General features: G+C 36.8%; 2 protein-coding genes and 1 long non-coding RNA gene across 4 annotated transcripts; 2 read left to right on the forward strand and 1 right to left on the reverse strand.

Annotated features, from left to right (window-relative positions):
• Window positions 1-297: 297 nt before the first annotated feature.
• LOC100893030 (UPF0547 protein C16orf87 homolog) lies at window positions 298-8,104 on the reverse strand. Of its 2 annotated transcripts, none has more exons than XM_030975143.1 (5): window positions 7,971-8,104; window positions 4,321-4,459; window positions 2,777-2,874; window positions 2,346-2,445; window positions 298-1,963 (listed from the first exon to the last, which is right to left on the reverse strand). In XM_030975143.1, the coding sequence occupies exons 1-5, from the start codon at window positions 8,028-8,030 to the stop codon at window positions 1,794-1,796; spliced, it is 567 nt and encodes a 188-aa protein (XP_030831003.1). In that variant the 5' UTR covers window positions 8,031-8,104; the 3' UTR covers window positions 298-1,793. The 2 variants fall into 2 exon arrangements, with proteins under 2 accessions (XP_030831003.1, XP_030831002.1); XM_030975142.1 differs by having other exon boundaries at window positions 2,777-2,877; window positions 7,971-8,102.
• A 680-nt stretch (window positions 8,105-8,784) lies between these two features.
• Window positions 8,785-19,333, forward strand: LOC753736 (solute carrier family 66 member 2). The gene is made up of 6 exons (XM_030975144.1): window positions 8,785-8,898; window positions 12,133-12,629; window positions 13,087-13,220; window positions 15,646-15,786; window positions 18,249-18,465; window positions 19,129-19,333. The coding sequence occupies exons 2-6, from the start codon at window positions 12,391-12,393 to the stop codon at window positions 19,331-19,333; spliced, it is 936 nt and encodes a 311-aa protein (XP_030831004.1). The 5' UTR covers window positions 8,785-8,898; window positions 12,133-12,390.
• Window positions 19,334-19,490: 157 nt separating this feature from the next.
• On the forward strand, window positions 19,491-21,642 carry LOC115920161. Its single transcript, XR_004062214.1, has 3 exons — window positions 19,491-19,797; window positions 20,868-20,989; window positions 21,280-21,642. It is a non-coding gene; the product is annotated as an uncharacterized LOC115920161 (long non-coding RNA).
• The last annotated feature ends 1,101 nt before the right edge of the window (window positions 21,643-22,743 follow it).

Consider the following 22,743-nt stretch of genomic DNA (forward strand, 5'->3'; position numbering starts at 1 on the left):
AACTGAATGCAAGTGTATGTAAAAAAATACAGCCCTGGAAAAATAATTAGACCAAGCTCCCTATCGAGGAATATTATTTCATGCATGTAAATAATGAAAACAAATTTTTTAGATTTTCTTGAACTAATGACATATATTACCAATTGTACCTAATTAGTAATTATCATGGTATTTTATGTCCATCTTACTATCAAAATAACAAAAAAGAACCTTTTTGATCTGATAATCTTTTGCAAGTCTGTATGTCAAACTCTTTAAACTGTCATTGAAAACTAATTACCAGGTATAATTTTTTTAGCATTAAGGATGTATTTTTGTTAAATCTTTGAATTCCAAATCTCATCTGAAAAATAATACTAAAGCAGCAGTTAAGGCTTATTCAGATATGAGGCTGTAAACCAACGCTTGTTTTTTAAAGCATGTACATGAATGGCAAGTGAGTGCAACAAGGATCCTGTGCATATTCACTGAGCTCTTTGCTACATCATCATCAAAATAAAAAAACAGGCTTCTGCTGCGTCATATCTGAAAGAGGCCCAAGAACTTCCAGATTAATTCTAATCTGAGCTCTGAAAGATTAGCAAATGTGACATCTTATCTTAACAATGATGACATTAATGCTGTGAAGAATTCATACAAATGTGTAGCAACTTTGACTCCCGTCCCCCCTCTGAGGTGTTAAAAAGAACAGTTAAGTCTGCACAAATCAAACCTGTTGTGACTGCAAAAAAATTTGTTAAATCATGAATAGTTTGGTCTGCATAATCAATTTGACTTACAGAAAATTTGACTTGGGAATCTTTGAGTTATGCAGAGTTAATGGGTTATCAATTTTAAACAAACTTATTAGGGTGACCAGATCTTTAATAGTATATATTGTAACCAGGACTCCATGAACATCGACCTCTTATTCCCCACACAAAATCCCTTTATCCAGTACCTAAATACATGTACACCTGTATGTTAAAATCTACTCCATATTGCCTAGAAAAGGGAAACCTGACAGAGGCAACCTTCATCAGCCTAGGTTCATCCTAAAGCCTGTCAGGATTCCACCCTCTTGTGTGTTAATGTCTGGATACATTAACCATGGATAGAAAAACAGTGCATGTTATTCTCCAGCACCACAGTGGCTGAGATGTAATACATTTAAAGCAAAAATGAACACAATTGAACTGGATGCCGTATCATCTGTTTGGTGCCAGAAGGGCGTTAACTCTGGGTTCCAGTATATATGAGTCAATGCCCTTGTGGCTCCAAACTGAGGATATACTGATGATCAGTTAACCTATTGCCTGCAGGAACAGGGTGGATCCTGCATTAAGTCTATGAGACTGAGAGAATTCAGTAGTCTACATGTTAAAAAGATGACAGTAGAAAGATAATTAATTTCTGTTGACAGCGAAATAGATAACAAAGATAACGCCTAGATTAGTGAATTTTCCTCTAGAGCTGTGTTCTTGTGTGCCATGGTTACTAGCTTGACCTTGACCAGGAGGAAGGGGCATCTTCAATATTGCAGCTTCACAATTCATGACACAATCAAGGATTTGTAACATTAAAACCGAGTGTATCTTCTCTCCCCACTGTCCACAAATGTGTCATTTTGAGTCTCTATCTCTCTCTCTCTATTCATCAAGCCCATTCATGCAGAAGAATGCTCCTTGTATCCATATAGAATGTCTATCTGATGTGAAATAGTTTGAATCAGGCTATGGACACCACGCATCGATGTTTGTCTGAAAGATTTATATCCTTGCTTACTGAGTGAGCGATCACACTCTCAATTCTGGTCATGTTTTCTTTGATCTTTTCTTGAGATGTAGATCAGTTGGTGGTTTCCATTCCTGACTCTGCGTTTGAAGCTTCTCATTGATTTCAGCTAGAACTACAGCATACACAAAGGCCTTTTCAGTTGGTAGGTTGGAATATAAATCTTTCTCTCTTTCTTCCTCAATCTCCTCTGCAAAAAAAGAAAATAAGGTACATTAGCGACATGAAGTGGCATGAATTTTTTTCTTCTGATTCATACTGATTTCTGGTTTTGATTTTAAAATATCATAATATCTTATTGTAATCTAGGTTCTTTGTTTTTTTCTGTGCTTGTTGACATTTTCACACAAAATTGATAATAACAATACTGCTATTACTACTACTACTAATGATAATAATAAAAGCATTCTTGTATAGCATATAACACATTGTATATATGTCCCTCTGCGCGTAGTGCTGTAAAATAGTATTGCACAATAACTCTATGAAAAAATATGAGTTATTGCATTAGAATGATGGGTAACCAATGAAAACAAGTTATACTTATGATAGATATTGTGACATGTACTTACCTATTGACTTATTCTGGGATCCTTTTGGTCGACCTCTTCTATGTTTCTTCTTCTTTGATGATTTGTCCTCCCCCTTTTCTCCCGATTTTGATGTTGATATCTGTGATGGAATAAGTCGGTAAAAGGATAACCATAATGAAAGATGGATTATGCTGATAGTTGATGCACATAGCCAACATTGACTAAAGATAAATCTTATCATGATTCATGAGTCACCATGCAAGTAGATTTTGTTGAGTGAGACTCCTAAGAATTAGAAATGGTGAGGACTATTATGTGATGGAATTGTTTGTTTTGGGAAAATGTTGACACCATCTGATTTTGTCATGACTTTCCACTATTAAGGCATTGTGTTTAGTATCTTTTATAATTTTGATGAAAGCTAGTTTCATGGTTAGATCCACATCACTATTTATTCCTTCTTTACTAACCCTTCTGAGATGATTCTCAAATTCACTAGCACTGTAGTAGTCTGGTCTCTCCCTCCTCACTCTCTCAGTACGCCTTCTCTTTACTCCACTGCTATCTTCTTCTGTCAAAGAAAATAAAAAGATATATTTATATCATCATAACAGGACGACTTTTTTTTTGTGGTCAAAACATCACTATCTCACATGTCCAAAGAAAAAAATACAATTATGAAAAAAAAGCTATAACGTTTATCCCAAGTCCTGACTCTTTTTTTTTTGCTGACTGTTGCCACATCAGACTGCATTAATATTCAAGAGATTCTTTTATCTTTTATTCATACCTAATAACTTGCAGTAGAAACGCTGTAAAAGGACATTCAATACCATCTAGTTTTATGCAGACCACTGGGACCAGGGATAAAATACTTAAAACACTTAGACAGCAAAAGGGCAGGGCTAAAGTAACAATTTGAAAGGGACATTGCAGCACTGTCATGAAGCCTACAGTATTCTGCATTTTAAAATGCTTACAATTTCTTAAATTTCCACTTGTAATTTCTCCATTTTTCCTCCCAATCGATTGGTAATGATCAAAATAAGCTTCCTTGTAAATGTTGCATAAAAAAACAATCGCCTTAGCAATCTTGAAGGGGATTCATAGCTGATACTTGATTGGTTGCTTTTGGCTCTGCTCTTGGCTACTCTTGTCTGCTTTTAGTAGTAGCGGTCATAATAATAATAATAATTGGATTTATATAGCACCTTTTCCAAAGGATACAAGGCACTGTCTCTTAGACTATCAACAATTAAAGAGGAGTTGTACAAGTACGTTTTCAGTTGTTTTTTAAAGGGAAAGTCCACCCCAAAAATAAGTTTGTTTCGATAGAGGCAGAATAATAAGAAAATCAGGTGAGTGAAAGTTTGAGCAAATTCTGAATGAAAATAAGAAAGTTATGAATTATTGAAGTTGTGATCAATCAAATACAAATTGGCAACTCTGTGACTTATCATACGAGCTCTTCTTCATTTGCTTTGTGCATAATATTCCATAAAATCATGTTTTCTTCGTTATTGATGACGGAATATATATTTGTTCCTTGCAGGGGGAGTATAGAAACATATTTGCAATTATTATATTTAGGGTGCATGTATGGTTGAAATTTTTCTTGAGGGAAAATGAAAATTTTAGATTTTTTTAGTACTGAGCAAATGGAAGTTGAGCTCGCATGATACGTCATAGAGTTGCCAATTTGTGTTTGATTGATCACAACTTCAATAATTCATAACTTTCTTATTTTCATTCAAAATTTGCTCAAACTTTCACTCAGCTGATTTTCTTATTATTCTGCCTCTATCGAAACAAACTTATTTTTGGGGTGGACTTTCCCTTTAAGAAATCTAGTGAAGTACTGTTTCTTAAGAACGAGGGGAGTTTGTTCCAGAGACGTGGGGCTAAGGACTGGTAGGATTTGAAACCAGCCTGTTTACAGGATTTGGGAATGACAAAGGTAGGAGCTGATGAAGACCTAAGAGAATGTTGCCGATGGTTGTCTGTCTTGCCTTACCCATGCATGTGCCTCCTCCTGCTCCTGCTGCTCCTTCTCCTGCTACCGAGACTCCTTCTCCTCCTCCAGAATGTGAGTGTAGAAGCTTCTTGGTGAAGAATGCATGTCCACATCTACACTCTTTACATGCTACTGGAACCTTAAAAAGACACACACCAGCAACACATAGTGTTCAATGCTAATCCGTATTGATGGAAAAGACATAGTTTCTCCAAATTACCTCACATCTCAAAATCAAACTAAGTTGTATTATGTAAATTATGTAATTATGTAAAATGTTAACAAATACATGTTCATGTTTACAATCAATTAAACCAGGTCCTTTTTTTGGGGGGGGGGGGGGGGAATATAAAAAATATGGTAGATCTAGAATAGATAAGTACAATGTGACTGAAATTGGGAGGTCACTAGGTTTGTCAAGTGATATGGTATGGTAATTTTACGTCTGGTCACCCTCCCCCCCCCCCTTCTCGTCCCCTCCCTCCAAATCCCTCAGCTTGGAATAACTAATTTCTACTAGTTTTGCCTTTGTTTTTTTGGATATATGCCGGCTCAAGCGGTACCAGGGGTCGTTTTTCTTGAAACAGTCATAACTACAAGATCAATGACATCTTGCCGCTGTCGCTCAACTTGTCCGCTCAGTGTTTCACAAAAATGTCCTTGCCAAGATGAGCGATTTTTGAGAGAATGCCATCTCAAGGCAACTTTAAGTTAGTCTATGGGCAGCGAAAAAAAAAGAAAATTGACAGTTTATTTTAAAACTGATTTCTTGATCTTCAAGCTCTCAATTCACTAATCAGTTCATATTTGTGTTAAAGGTACTATGTCCCTTTTGCAGCCAACTTCAAATTCTGTAGAACTTTGCAGGAATTATGAATATGTCATGTATGTCCTATCTGTGAAATTTAAACGTTAGCAGTGTCCTAATACTCAAATTATGCAAGGAAACCCGTTTACTTGCTAGACTTCACTGTCAGACACTATTGAGTGACTGACTGGCTTTTTTTCTTCTTTGGTAATAACATACATACGATGAGCTGTAAAGGGTACATGAGCATTTGTCTACATCAATAAACCACTTCTTGTGATGGCCAAAATTAAAGTGATTGGATCTTTGCGCAGCATAAAACGTATGACCATTTGGTAAAATGGTGTGAAAATCAAGACTATTACTTATTGGCTCTTTAGCTCCTAAGTCGATTTGAAAACTAATAGTTGTTATTTTCCCACTTGAAGACATTTTCAAGCCCCACCTTTTTTAGGGAAGTTCTAAATTAGTATTATCTTTCAAATGCTGTTGGAATCTACCCCCGGTGGGGTCACTCAATGTGACTTCCGGACCGCATGACCGTTACCAAAATCGCGGAAAAAGGGGTAAATTTCAAGCAATGTCCGCGGACAAAATATTCCTTGAAATATAGAAAATAGGGGTGCACAGGTGTCCTCGAAATTGATAAATAGGGGTCAGGAAAAGGGAAAAGAGAAAACCAGGAAGAGAAATTATCGGAGCCGCTGATGATGGCAGAATCCGGATCACAGTAAGCCCAAAACGAACTTCCCGAAGATGAAAGTAATACAAGGAGATCTTCACGCAGAAGAAACTTTTCATGTTAATTATTGTATATGACATTTTAGAACATTACATTTGGAAATGAGTGATGCGAAAATGACTTTACAAATACAAGCACTAATGCATGTTGTGTTGAAAGATGTCATCATGAAAGTGAACCTTGTTTACAAGGACACTGAGGATGGATCAGAGGAGGACACAACTTGACAGTGCAGTGAGCGCCAATTTGTTCTGAGCCAGCATGATGCTAATACGCTAACAGATTTTGTAAGGAATACAAGCTAGGTCAGTAATATGGTGAACTGATTATTACTTGCATGTGTGTGAACTTGTAATTGAAGGACTCTGGTCTTTGGCACCTTTATGTTAATGGGAAAAAAAAGTAATTTGAGGACTCTGGTCTTGGACACCTTTATGTTATAATGAAAAAAGGGTATAATGTCGTGTCCTTGAAATATGGTATAGGGGTAAATTTCCGAAAGTGTCCTTACAATCTTATAAATAGGGATATTCCAAAGGACGATTTTGTCCTTGTTTTGACGTAAAAAAGGGGGTTGAATTTCTCAAAATGTCCTTGAAATTGACCGCAAAAGGGGGTTATTTGCATTTGTGGTAACGGTCATATGTGTCACGTACCCTCTGCTGGGGAGTGACCCCACCGGGAATCTACCCTTTTCATTTTTTGGCCTGCAAATGGGACATAGTACCTTTAATATAAAAGCATTATAAAAGTATACAAACTGTTCTTAGTTAGCCTATTCTTAAAGTTATAAGAGTTTTAATAGTAAATAAGAAAGAAAATATTTATCCATACTAGTGCTGTAACTTCACGGATATCTCCAATTCTGTTTAACCGCCAGTCAAAACCGGACGGTTTTCGGTTTTAAAAACGATTTAAAAAATAAAGTATATAAAGTCTATATAGCCTATAGAAGTCTATATAAAAATCTATTATTATACACTTTTTCACAGGTTTCACGGCAAACCGCTGCACAATACAAGTGCATACCGATGGTGGGTTGCGGGCGGGTGCGCGCCTGTGTGAAGTTATCTACCGTAATGAGAATCTGAGACATTACGGTAGATAACTTCACACAGTCGCGCCCCCGCCCCCCTGCAACCCACCATCGGAAACCTGTGAAAAAGTGTATACTAACTAATAGTCTATCAACGTTTTTCAAAAGACTACTCCAAAAATAACTAGAAAATTGACACAAAACAGGTAATAAACATAACAACTTTTAACTCATGATCTATATATTTGGACATTTAATGAATATTTACTTCATTTTGAGAATGTTTGACAGTAGGGGCGCTGGTCCGAGAATGAGGATCGTCCTCATAAACAAGGATATCCTCATAAACGAAGACAAAATGTGTCCTCAAAAATAAGGGTCGTCTGCATTTTCGAGGACGTTTTTTTTCATCGGCGCTCTGGGGGTTTCATGTTACAGAACGGCCCGCTGGCGATGCCAAAAATGGATTCCCCGGGGGAAAATAACCCTAGTTGTCCGTCTACTTTTATGGGTTGTCCGTCTTCCCAAGGATTTATTGCTCATAATGTGAAGGGCTCTGTACAAAGTCAATGTAAATTGCATCAAGAAAATCATTGCAGAATCCGTTTTTTGCATCGCCAATGCGCCGATCAAAAATATGAAACGTCTGCAAAAATGCAGACGGTCCTTATTTTTGAGGACGCATCGGTCAGTGTTAAAGAAGACGATCCTCGTTTATGAAGACGATCCTTATTCTCGGACCAGCGCCCCTACTGTTTGAGTATGTTTTAGTAGGGTATCTCCACGCCGGAGTTACGGGTCAAATTTTGGATAGGCCTACTGAACAAGCGCCACCGCCAGGCGCTGGGCATGCACAGCCACTCTAGCCTGAACTTATCCAGGAAATCGCACTCACGTACGTACGCCTCTCATACTCATCATTCAACCATAGTCATCCACAGACCACAGTAACTCGGCTCAAGCTCACACTCACAGACATCGAATAGATCTATAAAACAATGGAACATTGTAACTCTGGATTAAATACAAAAATACAAATAACACCATGAGCTGGATATATTTACCTGATTTTCACAATTCGGGCAATGCTTTACCACCATCTTGTTTTTCGTAACTTTGCCCATTGCCCATTCAAATTGATTATTATTAATTTCTTTATTTATCTCGAATCAGCTTTACATCGCTTGAGTGAGCCCTATGGAACGCCACTCAGGCCTCGCGCCAAAGGAATCAATAGAGCTCGACTAGTTGCAGAGTTCATGCCGTGACGTCAGGAAACAAACATTAGGCCGTATAGGGTTGTTTAAGTAGGAGTAGAATTATTTAGTAAGCAAAGTAGGATGTAAGAAACTAAGTAGAATTAGGTACATGTAAGAAACTAAGTAAGATTAGGTAGGAAATTAAGTAAGATTATTTATTTAGTAAGAAAAGAAAGTTCCCATGGTGTCCTTGCATATTACAGTTTTGTATGTGGTGCAGGATTCAATGTGCGTTTGGAGAAGATTGCACTGCATGCAAAAACAAATATATTGTCACAATAAAAATATTCATAACTTTAATACATTATTCAAATTATTTTCTATTTAATTAGAAAACCGAAAAACCATTGCTATGACTACTTTTACACAGGCAAATGTCCTAAATTATTTTAAGGTTAGCTAAAATACAGTAAGTATGCCACAAGTTTTACTATTTTATATTCTCAAACATTTCTAGTTTAATCAAAATGTTGACTCCTATGGACTCTATGGCTAGCGAGAAAACTGTTATAATTTGTTTCTTTTAATTCAATTCATCGTGACGTCGACGAGATACGCTTTTGCTTACCATAAACAATTGTTTGTCGCCCTCATCGCTGTAAACTATGCATGCAAATTGTTTACAAACATTAAAATACGTGTCGTGTATGACGCCTACATGCAGTGTATATGATACAAACAACTGAACTTCTGAAGACATGACAGTGCTGATCAAGTGACAGAGGTGAAAATTGTATGGATCTTATTCTTACTTCTTAGTTGCCATATCTTTACTTAAATTCTTGTAAGCTTGACTTGTAGTATTTGTACAATAACTTTTTAAAATTGAAAATTTGTAGGTCCTATGTTACATTTTTAGTGGTTGTTTTTATTTGAATCGGGGCAGTTGACAAGTTGTGTTTTGAAATTTGAGGTTGAATGGGTTCCTTCTTCTTCTTCCAATTGAGTACATCGCTCTTTACATAGTATTACAGGGTTTGCAGGAAACAGACTGGCCTGGTTTGGGTACAGTGTGGGTGTGGCTAGGCATGGCAACATAACACGTCGTGCAGTGTGATTGAATGGCTTATTCGGGCAGTTAATTTCAAACAGTATTTTGAAGAAAATCACAATAATATTTTTACAAGTAGGTCTACATGTAATGACTAATGCATGTTCCTTAAGTCCCCCTACCAAAGTTCATAATTTTACAAGCTCTTTTTCCAGGGTCTCGTCTTTTTTTAATTTTTTACTAGGGTTAGTTAGTAGGGGATCTACTGGGTCTAGATCTAGATCTACTACCGGTAGTTCACTTTGTTAATAATTGCCATAATTTATTTTGCAAATGTGTAATGATCTAATGTTATGCTCTTTGTGACATTTAAAAGAAAGACAAAGAAATGTCTTATCTTATATTACATGTATACTTTTTCATATTTCTGAGAGTGTAGCAGGCACATAGAAATTAAACTTGATTTAATCATAAATTAAAATTATTATGATGATTATCAATTTGAAAGTTCAACATCTTTACTAATTGATACTTGATGGAGTAATCCCTTTAGCAGCTCACTCAGGAGCTTCCTGATCATAGGGATGGTGGGTGCACGTGCATGGGGCAATTACATACATGTACTTTACCTGAAAAGGGTTTACACACCCACAAATGTAATAACGCCCACTAATGTAATAACACCCACAAATGTAATAACACCCACAAATGTAATAACACTTTACCCACAAATGTAATAACACCCACAAATGTAATAATTTCACCCACAAATGTACTGTAATAACCACTTTACCCACAAATGTAATAATTTTGAATCACCCACAAATGTAATAATGACTTTACCCACAAATGTAATAAATTTGAAGGGATATTTTGTCGAATTTGTTCAAAACTAAAACCTTGAAATAAAGCATGGGTATAGCGCGCAGTCTTTACTCCTTAACTCTTGACTGTTTAAATTTCTATTTCTTTTGAAATAACCGGGTCTGGAGGAAAGACTACACTCTATACCCATGTTATTCCACAGGAATGAGATGGGGAGGTCTTAGTTTGAAGATTTTCCTTTTTTTTTTTAAATAACCGAGTCTGAAGTAAAGACTACGCTCTAATCCCATGCTTTATTACCGGGTCTTAAAGGTATTACAAAGTTTTGGTAATTTTTGAAAATTGGCTAAATAGTGATATTTGTTAATATATTTGGATGCCCCTATGGATGTATTATAAACACTAAAAAAATTGGCCCCTAAAACACTTCTGCTTTCAAGAAAAATTGAATATAAAAATTTACCGGTGCTCCCGGTAAATTTTGATAAATTTCAAATAGCGCCTACGGCCATACGATGGTAGCTGCGACCATGAAAATCTCAGAATATGTGGTTGTGATATCAGACAGGAGCAAGGCCTCCAACTACCGCCCTGTATCAATCACGTCCATCTGCAGTAAACTGCTCGAACATGTCATTTTCAGCAATATCATGGATCACTATGACGAAAATAATATTCTCGATGATGTTCAGCATGGCTTTCGTCCTGGCCATTCATGTGAGACCCAGTTGATCATTACATCTCAAGATGTTGCACACTCTCTAGACTAGAAAGAGCAAGTTGATGCAGTTGCATTAGACTTCTCCAAAGCCTTTGACCGTGTACCCCATAACCGCCTCCTCCACAAGCTCCATCACTATGGGATCCATGACAACCTTATCAGATGGGTCAGGGTGTTCCTAACTGAAAGGTTACAACGTGTTGTTGTAGATGGAGAGTCATCTGAATGGGTTCCAGTCACCTCTGGGGTACCGCAGGGCACAGTTCTCGGCCCACTTCTGTTTATATCCTTCATCAATGACATAGTAGATGGGATCTCTTCCAAAATCCGACTCTTTGCTGATGATTGTCTTCTATACCGTCCGATCACTGATGTTACTGATAGCCAAGCCCTACAACAAGATCTCAACAGGCTGCATTCATGGGCTAACACATGGCAGATGAAATTCAACACCGAGAAATGCTACCACATCACATTCTCCCTACGTCGGAAAGCCATCACCACGACATACACGCTAGGAGACACTCCTCTTGCGTTGGTAACAGATCTCCGGTATCTAGGACTGACTTTCTCATCCAACTTGTCCTGGCAAGGCCACATAAACAACATCACATCCCGAGCCAATCGGATGCTGGGACTAGTCAGCAGAAATCTCCGCAAAACCTCACAAAAGATCCGCCAACAAGCCTGCCCATTGCTTTATTACCGGGTCTTAGTTTGGAAGATGGTGGGGTCTTAGTTTAATTTTTTTTTTTTTTTTTTTTTTTTTTACTTTTGAATAACTGGGTCTGGAGGAAAAAGTACGCTTGATTCTCATGTTATTCCACAGGAAAAGGATTATAGGGTCTTAGTTTTGAAGATTTTTTAAATTTTTGAAATAACCGGGTCTGGAGTAAAGACTGCGCACTATACCCATGCTTTATTACAGGGTTTTAGTTTTGAACAAATTTGACAAAATATCCCTTCAAATTTATTACATTTGTGGATTATAGGGTCTTAGTTTTGAAGATTTTTTAAATTTTTGAAATAACCGGGTCTGGAGTAAAGACTGCGCACTATACCCATGCTTTATTACAGGGTTTTAGTTTTGAACAAATTTGACAAAATATCCCTTCAAATTTATTACATTTGTGGGTAAAGTCATTATTACATTTGTGGGTGATTCAAAATTATTACATTTGTGGGTAAAGTGTTATTACATTTGTGGGCGCTATTACATTTGTGGGCGTTATTACATTTGTGGGCGTTATTACATTTGTGGGCGTTATTACATTTGTGTGTGTAACAAGGGTGCAATTAAGTGCAGAAATGGTGTGTAAATTGTAGACAAAACACTTACATGTATCAATGTACATGCAGTAAAATATGTGAAGTCCAGTGCATATAAAATATCCTGAATATTTCTTTTATTTCTTTATAATTCATTTCAGATCCAAGGCCTAATGAGAAGGGAGTATCTCGGATCAGATGAGGGCATTGTCAAACTTCTTGTTACGCAGCTAAGTCTCAATACTTCAGATTCAACTGTCTTTAACAAAACAAATGCCTTTATGCTTTAAGAGTATGATTGATTTATGGTAATCTGTAAGATAGTGAAAACATTTCCTGAATTGATTGAATGTTTGGAGGACACTTGGCTTTGAGCCACGACGCACAGGAAATTAAGTGAAACAAAGAAACTTAAAATCATGGAGCAAGATTTGATCAAAGGGTTTGCTGACCTAGCTGAGAAGAAACTTCACCAAGTACCTGAGATAACGCTCCTCAACCTTGTGTCATGGGGAGCGTCCGCAGCCATGATCTTTGGTGGAATTGTTCCTTTCATCCCACAATACTTGGACATCAGTCGTTCAGAGAACACAGAGGGATTCTCAACGCACGTCTGCCTTGTTCTACTTATTGCTAACACACTCAGGATCTTGTTCTGGTGAGCAATTTTTTTCAGCCATGAAGTATAGTTTCATGAATTTGTAGGAAATTAAGGGAAAGATCATTCATCTGAATGATTCACAAGTAGTGTAGGTAGCTAAAAAACTTTAAAAGCAAGTTAATTTTCTACATCCGTATACATGAACATCAATTTAAGAAAACATAGTCATGTTGTGTAATAATCAAATCCAAATACTTGCATTTAGTACAAGTTTTGATTAACGTCTGTTTCCAGTTTGAAGTTTATGATATAAGTAAAGAGGAAGAGCTTGGAGTTCATTAGTTTTCTTTGAACATTTTAATTTTATTATGCTTTATAGTAAGATATGCATGGAGTGATCAGCCAGAATAATTTACTGGAATTCTTTTTCTGCAGTATTTATGTCAAAGAAAAACTAAACAGAATGTAGATAATAGTGTCTTACACATGTATTGTATTTCTGTTCTGTTTCTAGGTTTGGTCATCCTTTTGAGCTTCCACTGCTAGCCCAGAGTGTTATCATGATCTTTACTATGATGGTTGTATTACAACTATGCACCAGAATAAAGGCTCTCCAGGATCTATCCTCAGTCAAGAGATATGTCACAGGTGCGTATAACCTCAAAGCAGTAGAAGAAATCTCTTTACGTAATCATTTACAGTCAAAACCTATCTGTAGATACCCACCTCTTCATTGGTCAAGTTGGTTGCAATAAAAACATTCTCTCTTCTCTTTCAAGGCAAGAGGAATTGTTTTGTAGAACAACATATGATGCCCTTTTCTCTTGTTTTTAAATTCTTGTTTTAATACCTCCCCTCCCCCTCATAATATACAATAGCACCCATTTTCTCATGAAACAATATTTGCGGTTATTGGGCAATTAATTCCTGAATAGTTATGACAGATCTAGAGGGAAAAGCGAATCAATGCTAATGCTTGTGAGATGAATTAGGCTTCTGCATATTATTTTGGCATGTAACTAGATGGAAAATAGCTTGGCAAACACTGTCTTGCGAGGAGGAACTAATGGGAGAAGAAAAAGGGGCAGACCAACTAGGAAATGGACTGATAACATCAAGTAGTGGACGGAATGTAATTTGAGTAGTTAACTAGAACAGCTGAAGACAGAAAGTTATATGGAGAACCTTTGTCTTGAGGTCCATTTTATTGTCGCCCCAATAGCCTCCAATTAAGCAATGAGACATAGATAGATACAGGTTGCCAAGTAGAGATATTTTTGGTAAATATTTTTGAACAAAGAAAAATGAATGCTGTTAGGAATGTTGGGAAACAGTCAGCAGTTGCTCTGCAACATTCCATGGAAAATCATCAACTGATAGTGAATGAATAAATGATGTTCCCATGCTGCTCTTCAGATTTCTAAGGAGGGTGCATATATATGATAGTATGGGTCCACTTGGAGGAATCTTTTTAGTAGTACACATCTACCATCATATATAGGTCCTCTGGTTGCTCAATTGATAATTTTTAATTATTGGACCTTACAAAAGACATTGTTACATTGTGGCTATGTATAGCTTGCATGAATTAGAAAATGTAGATCTGAACCGAATGGCAGCAATGTACAATAGAATAAGCTTGTCATGTACAATATTTCACTCGTTATTGTGTCTTTATAATTGTTTCAAAGTATGCAATATACACACAAATTTAGTCAAAGATACACTTTTTTTTGTAAGCACATATTTCTATTAGTTTAGAGAAAAGGCTGAAGTCAAGTGAAAGAGATTACTTACATGTAGATTGTAATCTTTTGATTCACTCATAATTTCTTAAATCACAGTCCTTGGAAAAAGTAAACAACATGGAAAACTAGCACACCACACCCAATATAAGTCTGACATTTACGTAAAGGGAAATCCATCCTAGATATTTGTCAAGTTTTGGACTTTTATTCCTTCAATATGGGAGAATAAGAAAAGAATGGGCGATTGTACTTCCTCATTTTCTTTCTAAATCCAGATTTCTTTTCATGGTAAATCTCCATTGCCATCTGTCATAGCCAAACTCATCCTTATTAACCCTCAAAGAGCAAATAATGTCATGGAAATCATAGAAAGTTTGGAAACGAAATAGAATACTAAATTTATTAAAAAAAAGAAAAGAAGAGGAAAGAAAGCATCCTTGGTGCTTCTTTTTCCATACTTGAAAATCAGATCTTAAAGACCACTTTTATCTGTCTATTGATAGAAATGTATCATTATTTGCAGAAATAATGAGACAATCGTCATAGGATACTTTGTTTGTATGCATGATCTTTGTGATTCTTGAAATCCATACCAAAGTTATAAAGAGTTTTTGAAATCATTAACTTTTATTCAAGATTTATTTAAATGTTGGGTACATGATGTTTTGATGCAGTAAGTCAAGTTCTATTTTACAAATATGCCATTCAGTGTACATGATAATGAATACATGAAGTACATTCAGTATGTAGAATATGCATAAAATGATTACAATTAGAACATTAACAACATCTGTTGGAGCAGCAGCCCAGTGCAGTCAGGGTTAAGATATATTGATAGTGAAATAGGGCTTACTTTTCTAAACATCGCCCTACAAGATCATTGACCCTTCACTTTTTATCTTTCTTTTCTTTTCTCTCCCTTCTTTTCTCCTCCCTACCTGTCTCTAATCCATCCCTGCATGCCTATTGCTTCATTTCATGTCTCTGCTTTTCATTCTTACAATCTCATATCATTCATTATACCGGATGCTGCCCTCTATGTTTTCTACTAATCCATATCTTGAATGTTTGTTTTAAAAACCAATGTATTATTTAATTGCTTGTTTCATTACTCTCATTTAAATAACTCATTTCTTGAACCATTTTATTTAATACCATTCTTGTCTTAAACCCACATACTCCCTCTTTGAACTGATATTATTTAAATCATTTTTAACCCTTTCTGAATTTTTTTTGTCACGTGTAACACATGACCCACCTACATGTACATCCCGCTCCCATATACTCTAAATATATATTGGCTGAATGCAATTGTAAACAAGTAGATGTAGATTCTAAAGCGTGTTCAGACCCCCATCCTATGATCCATGGGGAAGGGCGGGTGCGTCATGCCAGCGTGGGAACACACCCTACAAGCAGGGATGATAGACAGGTGCTTCGTCAGGTTGAAAGCAGAACAATATTCGGTATGATCATCTATTAACCCGTAGCATTCAATACAGTGTCTCCTTTCTGTAACGTTTTGGCATTATCAGTAGATCCAGAATGCTAGGAATGGCACATTGCACATTTATGCATGAACAGATTAAAGAGCAAAATTCACAGAACACTTTTAGTCTATTTCCAATGCAGAGTGCTCTGCCGTTCTCAAACAAGAGCGATGTAATTGTAAGTAATCATTAATTTCTCTAAATTGGCAATACAGTGGAAATATAAAATCACTATTTTCATGTGCAAATTGGCAATTTTGGGGTTAATTTTTGTGATATTCTTTCTCATTGGTTCCTTTCATAAAATTCTTGACCTTTTTTCTTTGAACAATGAAGGAGTGGACAATACTATTCATTGTTGCCAATTTGAGAAAGGAAGGTCTAGTTAGTTTTAGAAAATAAGAAGTCTCTGAACTGCTATCGATTATTAAATAACATATCAGATTCTGGCAAGTTATGTATAGTGTAGAGGACAAACAAATTAACAGATCTATTGCAAGCATTGGAATATATTCACAACATGCATACTATTAGGCCGTTCAGTTTCTGCTGTTGGAGATACTAAATTGTGGTACGTGCACATGCGTGGGTGACGGACGTGTTTTGATCAAAGCTCTCTTTTTTGGAATTCTAAATTTCTTTTGCCAAATATCACTAATACTACAAAGATTAGCTGCTTTTAAAACAATATATTGGATTTTTGGGAGTAAGATTGATTGAAATAGGAAGATTTTAGGTGGATTTTGACCATGGATACAGTTTAGAAGAAGCTGAAGAAACTATATACCCATCAATAAGAAAGCACTGCTGCCTGGGGACTCTGCTTGGATCCGATGTTGACTCACCAAATCTAGCATGGGACCAACTTAGAAATCAAGCACGTTTGGTAGCTGTACGGATACCAGGGATCCAGAACAAGATCTTGTACAGAAGGAGCAACAAGTAAAGCATGAAGAGTGGTAAACTTCTCTTCAGAGAAAGACAAGAAAGAACCCAAGACCAAGAATACACAGTAAGAAGTTGTCAACAAAATCAAAAGCTGAAACCAGTAAGTCTGTAGTTAATGAGCCCAATAGGTCTACCAGTAGCAGTGTTAGTGGCAATGTCAGTGAAGATTATAAGGGCTCGAAATGCCATAAGAAGACAAATTGTATGATTGAATGTGAACTGTGCGACAAATGGTCTTGCTTGACCTGTCAACAGATGCATGGTGATACATACACAATCATTAGTTCATGCAAGAGCAAACCGTTACATTGGTCTGTTCAGACTGTGACGTTTAAACCCTGAAAGCAGCAAAGGATATAATGAAAGGTGCACTAATCATTTCACATGATGCTGAAGAAATAGCAAGCAGAGTGGAGAAAAGGCCGAGTCAAAATGTTTGTAAAATCGTGTTTTAAGCACATGAAACCATGAAGGACATAGTAAATGATGAAGAAAGAGACAGAGAAAGTCCTATGCAGAAGTATCCAATTAACACTTCACAATTCATGTAGTAAGGATAAACCATTATGAATCTGGTTTCAAATCAGATGGCTCCCAGTCTGCATGTACAGTACCTACCCTAGTACTAGTAGGGAAGCATATGATGGTGGTAGATCTTCTGATGTTGTAAATATGATGACAAGGGATGAAATAATCTTCACCAGGCAGGACACGACTCTACACCTCCAAATCAAGACACTAGAAAGTCCACACTTGGAGTATGGTAATATCCTTTATGGCACTCATGCTGGAAGGAAGATGGTGACAAGGTGGAAAGGGTATAGAGCAGAGCAACAAAAATGGTGCCAAAGATGAGAGAACTTCCCTACACAGACAGGCTAAAGATTCAGGACCTACCCTCACTGTACTATAGGAGAAGGAGAAGCGATGCCATTACACTCTTCAAAATACTATCTCTCAATACCCAAACTGACATTCCCTAAAGATTTTCAAGGAAAGGTCTTTTCTACACATAAGGAAATGCCTTTTCAGCAACAGATTGGTGGCCAACTGGAACAGTCTCCCTCAAGAAATAATTGAATCAAATTCCATCGATATCTTCAAGATGAGACTAGATAAGCACTGGTGGTCTGAGCAATTTGAGTTGAATTAATATGATCAAAAACGTCCAAAACCCTGCGCATGTGCAAATTACATTACTCTAGAACATAACCAACCCTGAAGAAGTGACAGAGGATTACAGGATTTACCTCTCCTCGTATCATCATCATGATGAAATTGAAAAGACAGCACTATGTAATTATGTAGATGCATTGTTAACATAAAGGACAGCAGATTGTTCATTAATGAATGTAATAAATGTCAATATCTTTAAACCTAATGAGTAATTTTTTTTATAACCATCAATATTTTTACTTTTTGTTGTATTATTGTTATCTTTAGTACGTTCAGTGTGTTAATTGGATTTCATTCTGTTTTTTGTCCTGTAGATCTTGACTGGCGTTACTTCTGGAAGTGGACTCGTTTTATTGACTATGTGGTGTTTATGGTGATGTTCTGTGTAGCTGGAGGTGTCCTGACATACTTCCTGTCATCCTTCAGCGCGTATGTTGAGACGTTAGGTTTCCTAGCTGTGTTCACTGAAGCCATGTTGGGATCACCGCAGTTCTATCACAACTTTAGGAACAAGTCTACACAGGGAATGAGGTAGGTTACAATTATTAATCCCCCCCCTTGTGTTTCTTAAATGTGAAACAGATCTCTAATTTTGAGATAACTCTGCAACAACAACATCTAATCAACCGCAAGCCTACTGTATAACATATAATCAATGAAACAATCTGAAACAAAAAATACTGCAGCCTAGGAGACCAACAGTCCTCAATACCTATGGCGCATTGGACCAACAATTCACAGGCCATGAGACTTACAAGGTTGGTTTCACAAGCCTTCTGAAAAAGTTATCTGAAGGTTTATAGTTGTACTCGTCTGACAGTCATGCTGATCTTCCAGTTCCTAGCTTTAGTAGCTATTCAGAGGGTTCACAAGACTTGACATGGCTGGTGTTCTTGGCCTTCTGTCTCATGGTCTGATGGTCTACAGTTTTTTTTTCGTAAAGATATACCGTACCTATTGGCCAAATTTTAAATGATTTTGTATAGTTTTGCAAGGCTGGTAGACATGTTAACTCTTTTGTTTAGTTCAATTTTGTCCTGTGTGATGATGAAATGTCTCTGACCTATTGATAGACAGTCAATTCTGATTGCATAAAGTGCCCGAAAGCAGTCAAGAATGCTTGACTGTATTTCTATAAATGACTGATTCATATCTTATTTTTAATTTTTGTTTTTGTTTTGTCTCCTCTTGCAGTGTTAAGATGGTGATGTGCTGGTTATCTGGTGATCTATTCAAGACGGGTTACTTCTTTGTGAACGATGCTCCCACCCAGTTCTGGATATGTGGTATACTACAAGTCTCTATAGATATAGCTATCCTAACACAGGTTGTTTTCTATGGAGCTAGACCGCCTATTAAGCTAGCCAAGGTCGCTGCACCAGCAGACCATATATCATGATCAAAGAGATTCGATCATACACGTATGTCCTCCGTAGGAGGACTAGAGGGCCAACTAAAATCGTGACCTTTGACATTTCATAGGTTTTGCATTGGATGCATTATGGGGGTTTTGTCCGATTTGAACGACGGTTTTGGAGGGTCAATGAATATTCATGAGCAATGACGTAAAAAATACGCCAATTACTGTTTGTTGATTGGCCATCGACAAAATGTTTTATGTATTAGGTCATGCATAAAACATTTTTTGCATTCCCAGAATTCCCTACGATTTGAGCAAGAAAATGACGAAAAATGGCGGTTGTATGAACTGCGACTTTGAGGTTTTTCAATTACGAACAAGGACACACTTTTCTTTTAAGTGAATTTCTATTATAATAGAAGTTTGTCAAGTACATCTCAGTGAAGCAGAAAATCTTTGGGCGAACATTGACATCGGAGTGATACCCTATGATATCAAGAAAAGTAAGTAAGATCCATTTTGTGTGAAGGTCTCTGAAATAATTGTGATGTGTTCGTCATTGCAGTGAGGGGCTCTCCGCATTGTCACAACGTATTATTCCCTATCCCATCCCTTTCTTTTGTCTTACCAAAGAATATTAACTGATTGAATTAACTCTAATTTAAGTCGTCGACGGTAATATTTTTAGAAATAATCAGGAGTTTACCGTAGGTTATTTCATTACAACACATCTCATAATTTTAAGTTAGGTTCACAGCTTGATTACCGATAGTAATCAATGGTAGATGTAGACCTGTTGTAGACTGCGCAAATGGCTCATTGCTAGTCCAAGCCGATGTGATTTCGTTTAACACTCCACCAAGAAGCGACTGCGTTTCCTGAGCTGGCGCTGCTATAACTTTACAGTGTAGGCTACACTTTAGTCTTACTGTAAAGCCTAGGCTAGTATTCATAGCACAATCTAGCCTGAATTTTCTGTCTCTTTCGTTCGTTAGCCTCTGATTTGGGTAGAGTCGGCTCCTCTCTTTAGCCAACCCTACCCAAATCAGAGGCTAACGAACGAAAGAGACAGAAAATTCAGGCTAATTAAGGCATAGACTAGGCCCTGGCCTAGGCTAGGGTCTAGTCTAGATCTAGTCATGCTAGTGTGGCATTATGTATCCAGGTCCAGCTTAGTTCGGATGTAGGCTAGATAGACTAGACAAGAACAAAACAAAAAGGGTGTCACTTCCTAGCTTCCTAATTTTACCCCCACCCCCACCACTCTTTTTTTTGTTGATTGTGCTCTAACTTCTAAGTTATGGCACTGTGCCTTGTTTGAAATCTTTAGAGGAAAATGACATGTTTAGACTTTAGAGAGAAAATAGGTTTATATTATTTGCGTATTACTAATGTCCGAATATTTACCTTGTTTACAGTAAAGTTTCAGGACTATATGCTACCCCCTTTTTATTTGGTATGGCATGGGTATTTCTAACTCTAGTCTAAAGGACATGAACTGATAACTAATGCAAGCATTTGATACTATTACTTGCACGAACCTTACTAAGTTTCTGTTTTCTTTTAATTGTAGATCCTATGGAACCAAGAAGCAGATAATGACCACAGAGGTGCAACAGAGACTACCAGTACCTGATCATCGTATGTTATGGTGTAGATCTCAGGAACAGGACACCTAAGTTGAACTCTGGCAAGGTATGTTTGTATAAAGTTTGAAAATATTTAGGCTGTATTTAAGCCCATGCCAACATCACACTCATCTTGGACTAATAAATAATAACTTAAAATAAATTGGAAATACATCTAAACCTTTACTCTTCTCTTCAAAAAAGGCCCTATCAGATAGACATAAGTTTATCATTTTTTAATAAAATTAAAATGCAAGACCTACAAAAAGTGGGGAGGTGCTATTTTTGAAAATCCAATATAATGCAGCAGTTTTAATCTTATTTGATTTCTCCTCTCTTTTTGTTTTTAATATGCAGGTTGTCCCAAGCTGCATGGTTTGATACCCAGGCTTCTTTTGTACAAGTCCCTAGTCCACCCTCATCTTGAGATCTGTTCCGGTGTCTGGGATCCCTACAACATCTAAGATGTCCAGGACGCTACTTCACAATGGGGACCACAAGAGAACCAGCAGTTTGACTGAGATGATCAGCACCTTTTAGTTGCCTACTATATCTACAACTACAAGGCACTCTGCAAGAAGACTGGGAATGGTGCATAAGATAGTCAATGGTCTCTCCGCTCTCCCTTGAAAATTTTCCCACTGCACTACTTATAGCTACTTGTGCCCTCTATATAGCAAACAATGCCTAATCGGTGACTGTTGGTCCCCCATGATCCTCTTTTTCTTATATTAATTGAGAGCTGATATGATGAGATAACCACCTGTCAGTGACCTTGCAAGGTGGTCTAATCCCCCTGGTCAAACTAGTACAGACGGGCTTTAACAAATCACGAGCAGGAAGTACCATGACATGACCCTCCAGTTGCACCAAGCCAGAAGCGACATAGACAAGTTTGTATTTGCCCAACACTCTGTCCCAAAGTTAATGGAACTGTCTTCCAGCAAATAAAGTGCATGATGACAGTCCAGAGAACTGCCAGGGACTACTTCTGATGCATCTACTCTCCTTATCCCACTTAGAAACATTCTGTCTTCCTCACACCACTTGTAATCGTTATTATTAGTTCATCTTCGTGATAGGCTACAACGCCTTTTGAAGATTCTAGAAGAAGAAGAAGATATATCGAGGATCATGAAAGTAATCATTTGTTCTTTTAAATGTGTGTACATGTAACATAGTTTTTTTATATTTAATCTTAAGTCAAGTTCTGACAAAAATATTAGGGATGCTGAACTGAATAGTAAATTGAAGGGGGGGGGGGGGGGGATAAAATGATGTAGTTCATCAGTAATACTGTAGTAATATAATTAATAACATTAATAATAACAATATTAAAAATAGTAACAATAACGACAATGATCATGATAATAGCAGTAATAATAATGATAATACAGGTACCGGTAGTAGTAAAAACAACATCAATAATGTCCTATGTAAGATAAAGTACTAATAAAACTCAGTATATACCTGTGCTTTACATAATAAAATAGCATGTTGATATTATGGAATATTTTTTTCAAAATGTACAGTAAACTTTTACAACTGAAAAATTTGAATTCAAGAGACAGCACCCCCCCCCCCATCCATTTGTCATCCTTTTTTTGATGTCATGTTGGATTTAAAAAGATCTTAATAGAAACAAATATGTTGATAAATGAGTTCATAAAAGTTAATAAATTAGTTAATACTGCTTAAATCTGTTCTTTCTTTTCTGGTGCTGGTGATTATGATGATGTAGGCACTCTGTAATGATAATGCTGTATGACTGAGGTGAGATGGGGGCTGATACAGTCTTGTGTAGAATTGAGTATGGTGTTC

This window comes from Strongylocentrotus purpuratus, unplaced genomic scaffold (genome assembly GCF_000002235.5).
Source record: "Strongylocentrotus purpuratus isolate Spur 01 unplaced genomic scaffold, Spur_5.0 spur5_scaffold_8, whole genome shotgun sequence".
Classification (NCBI taxonomy): domain Eukaryota; kingdom Metazoa; phylum Echinodermata; class Echinoidea; order Camarodonta; family Strongylocentrotidae; genus Strongylocentrotus; species Strongylocentrotus purpuratus.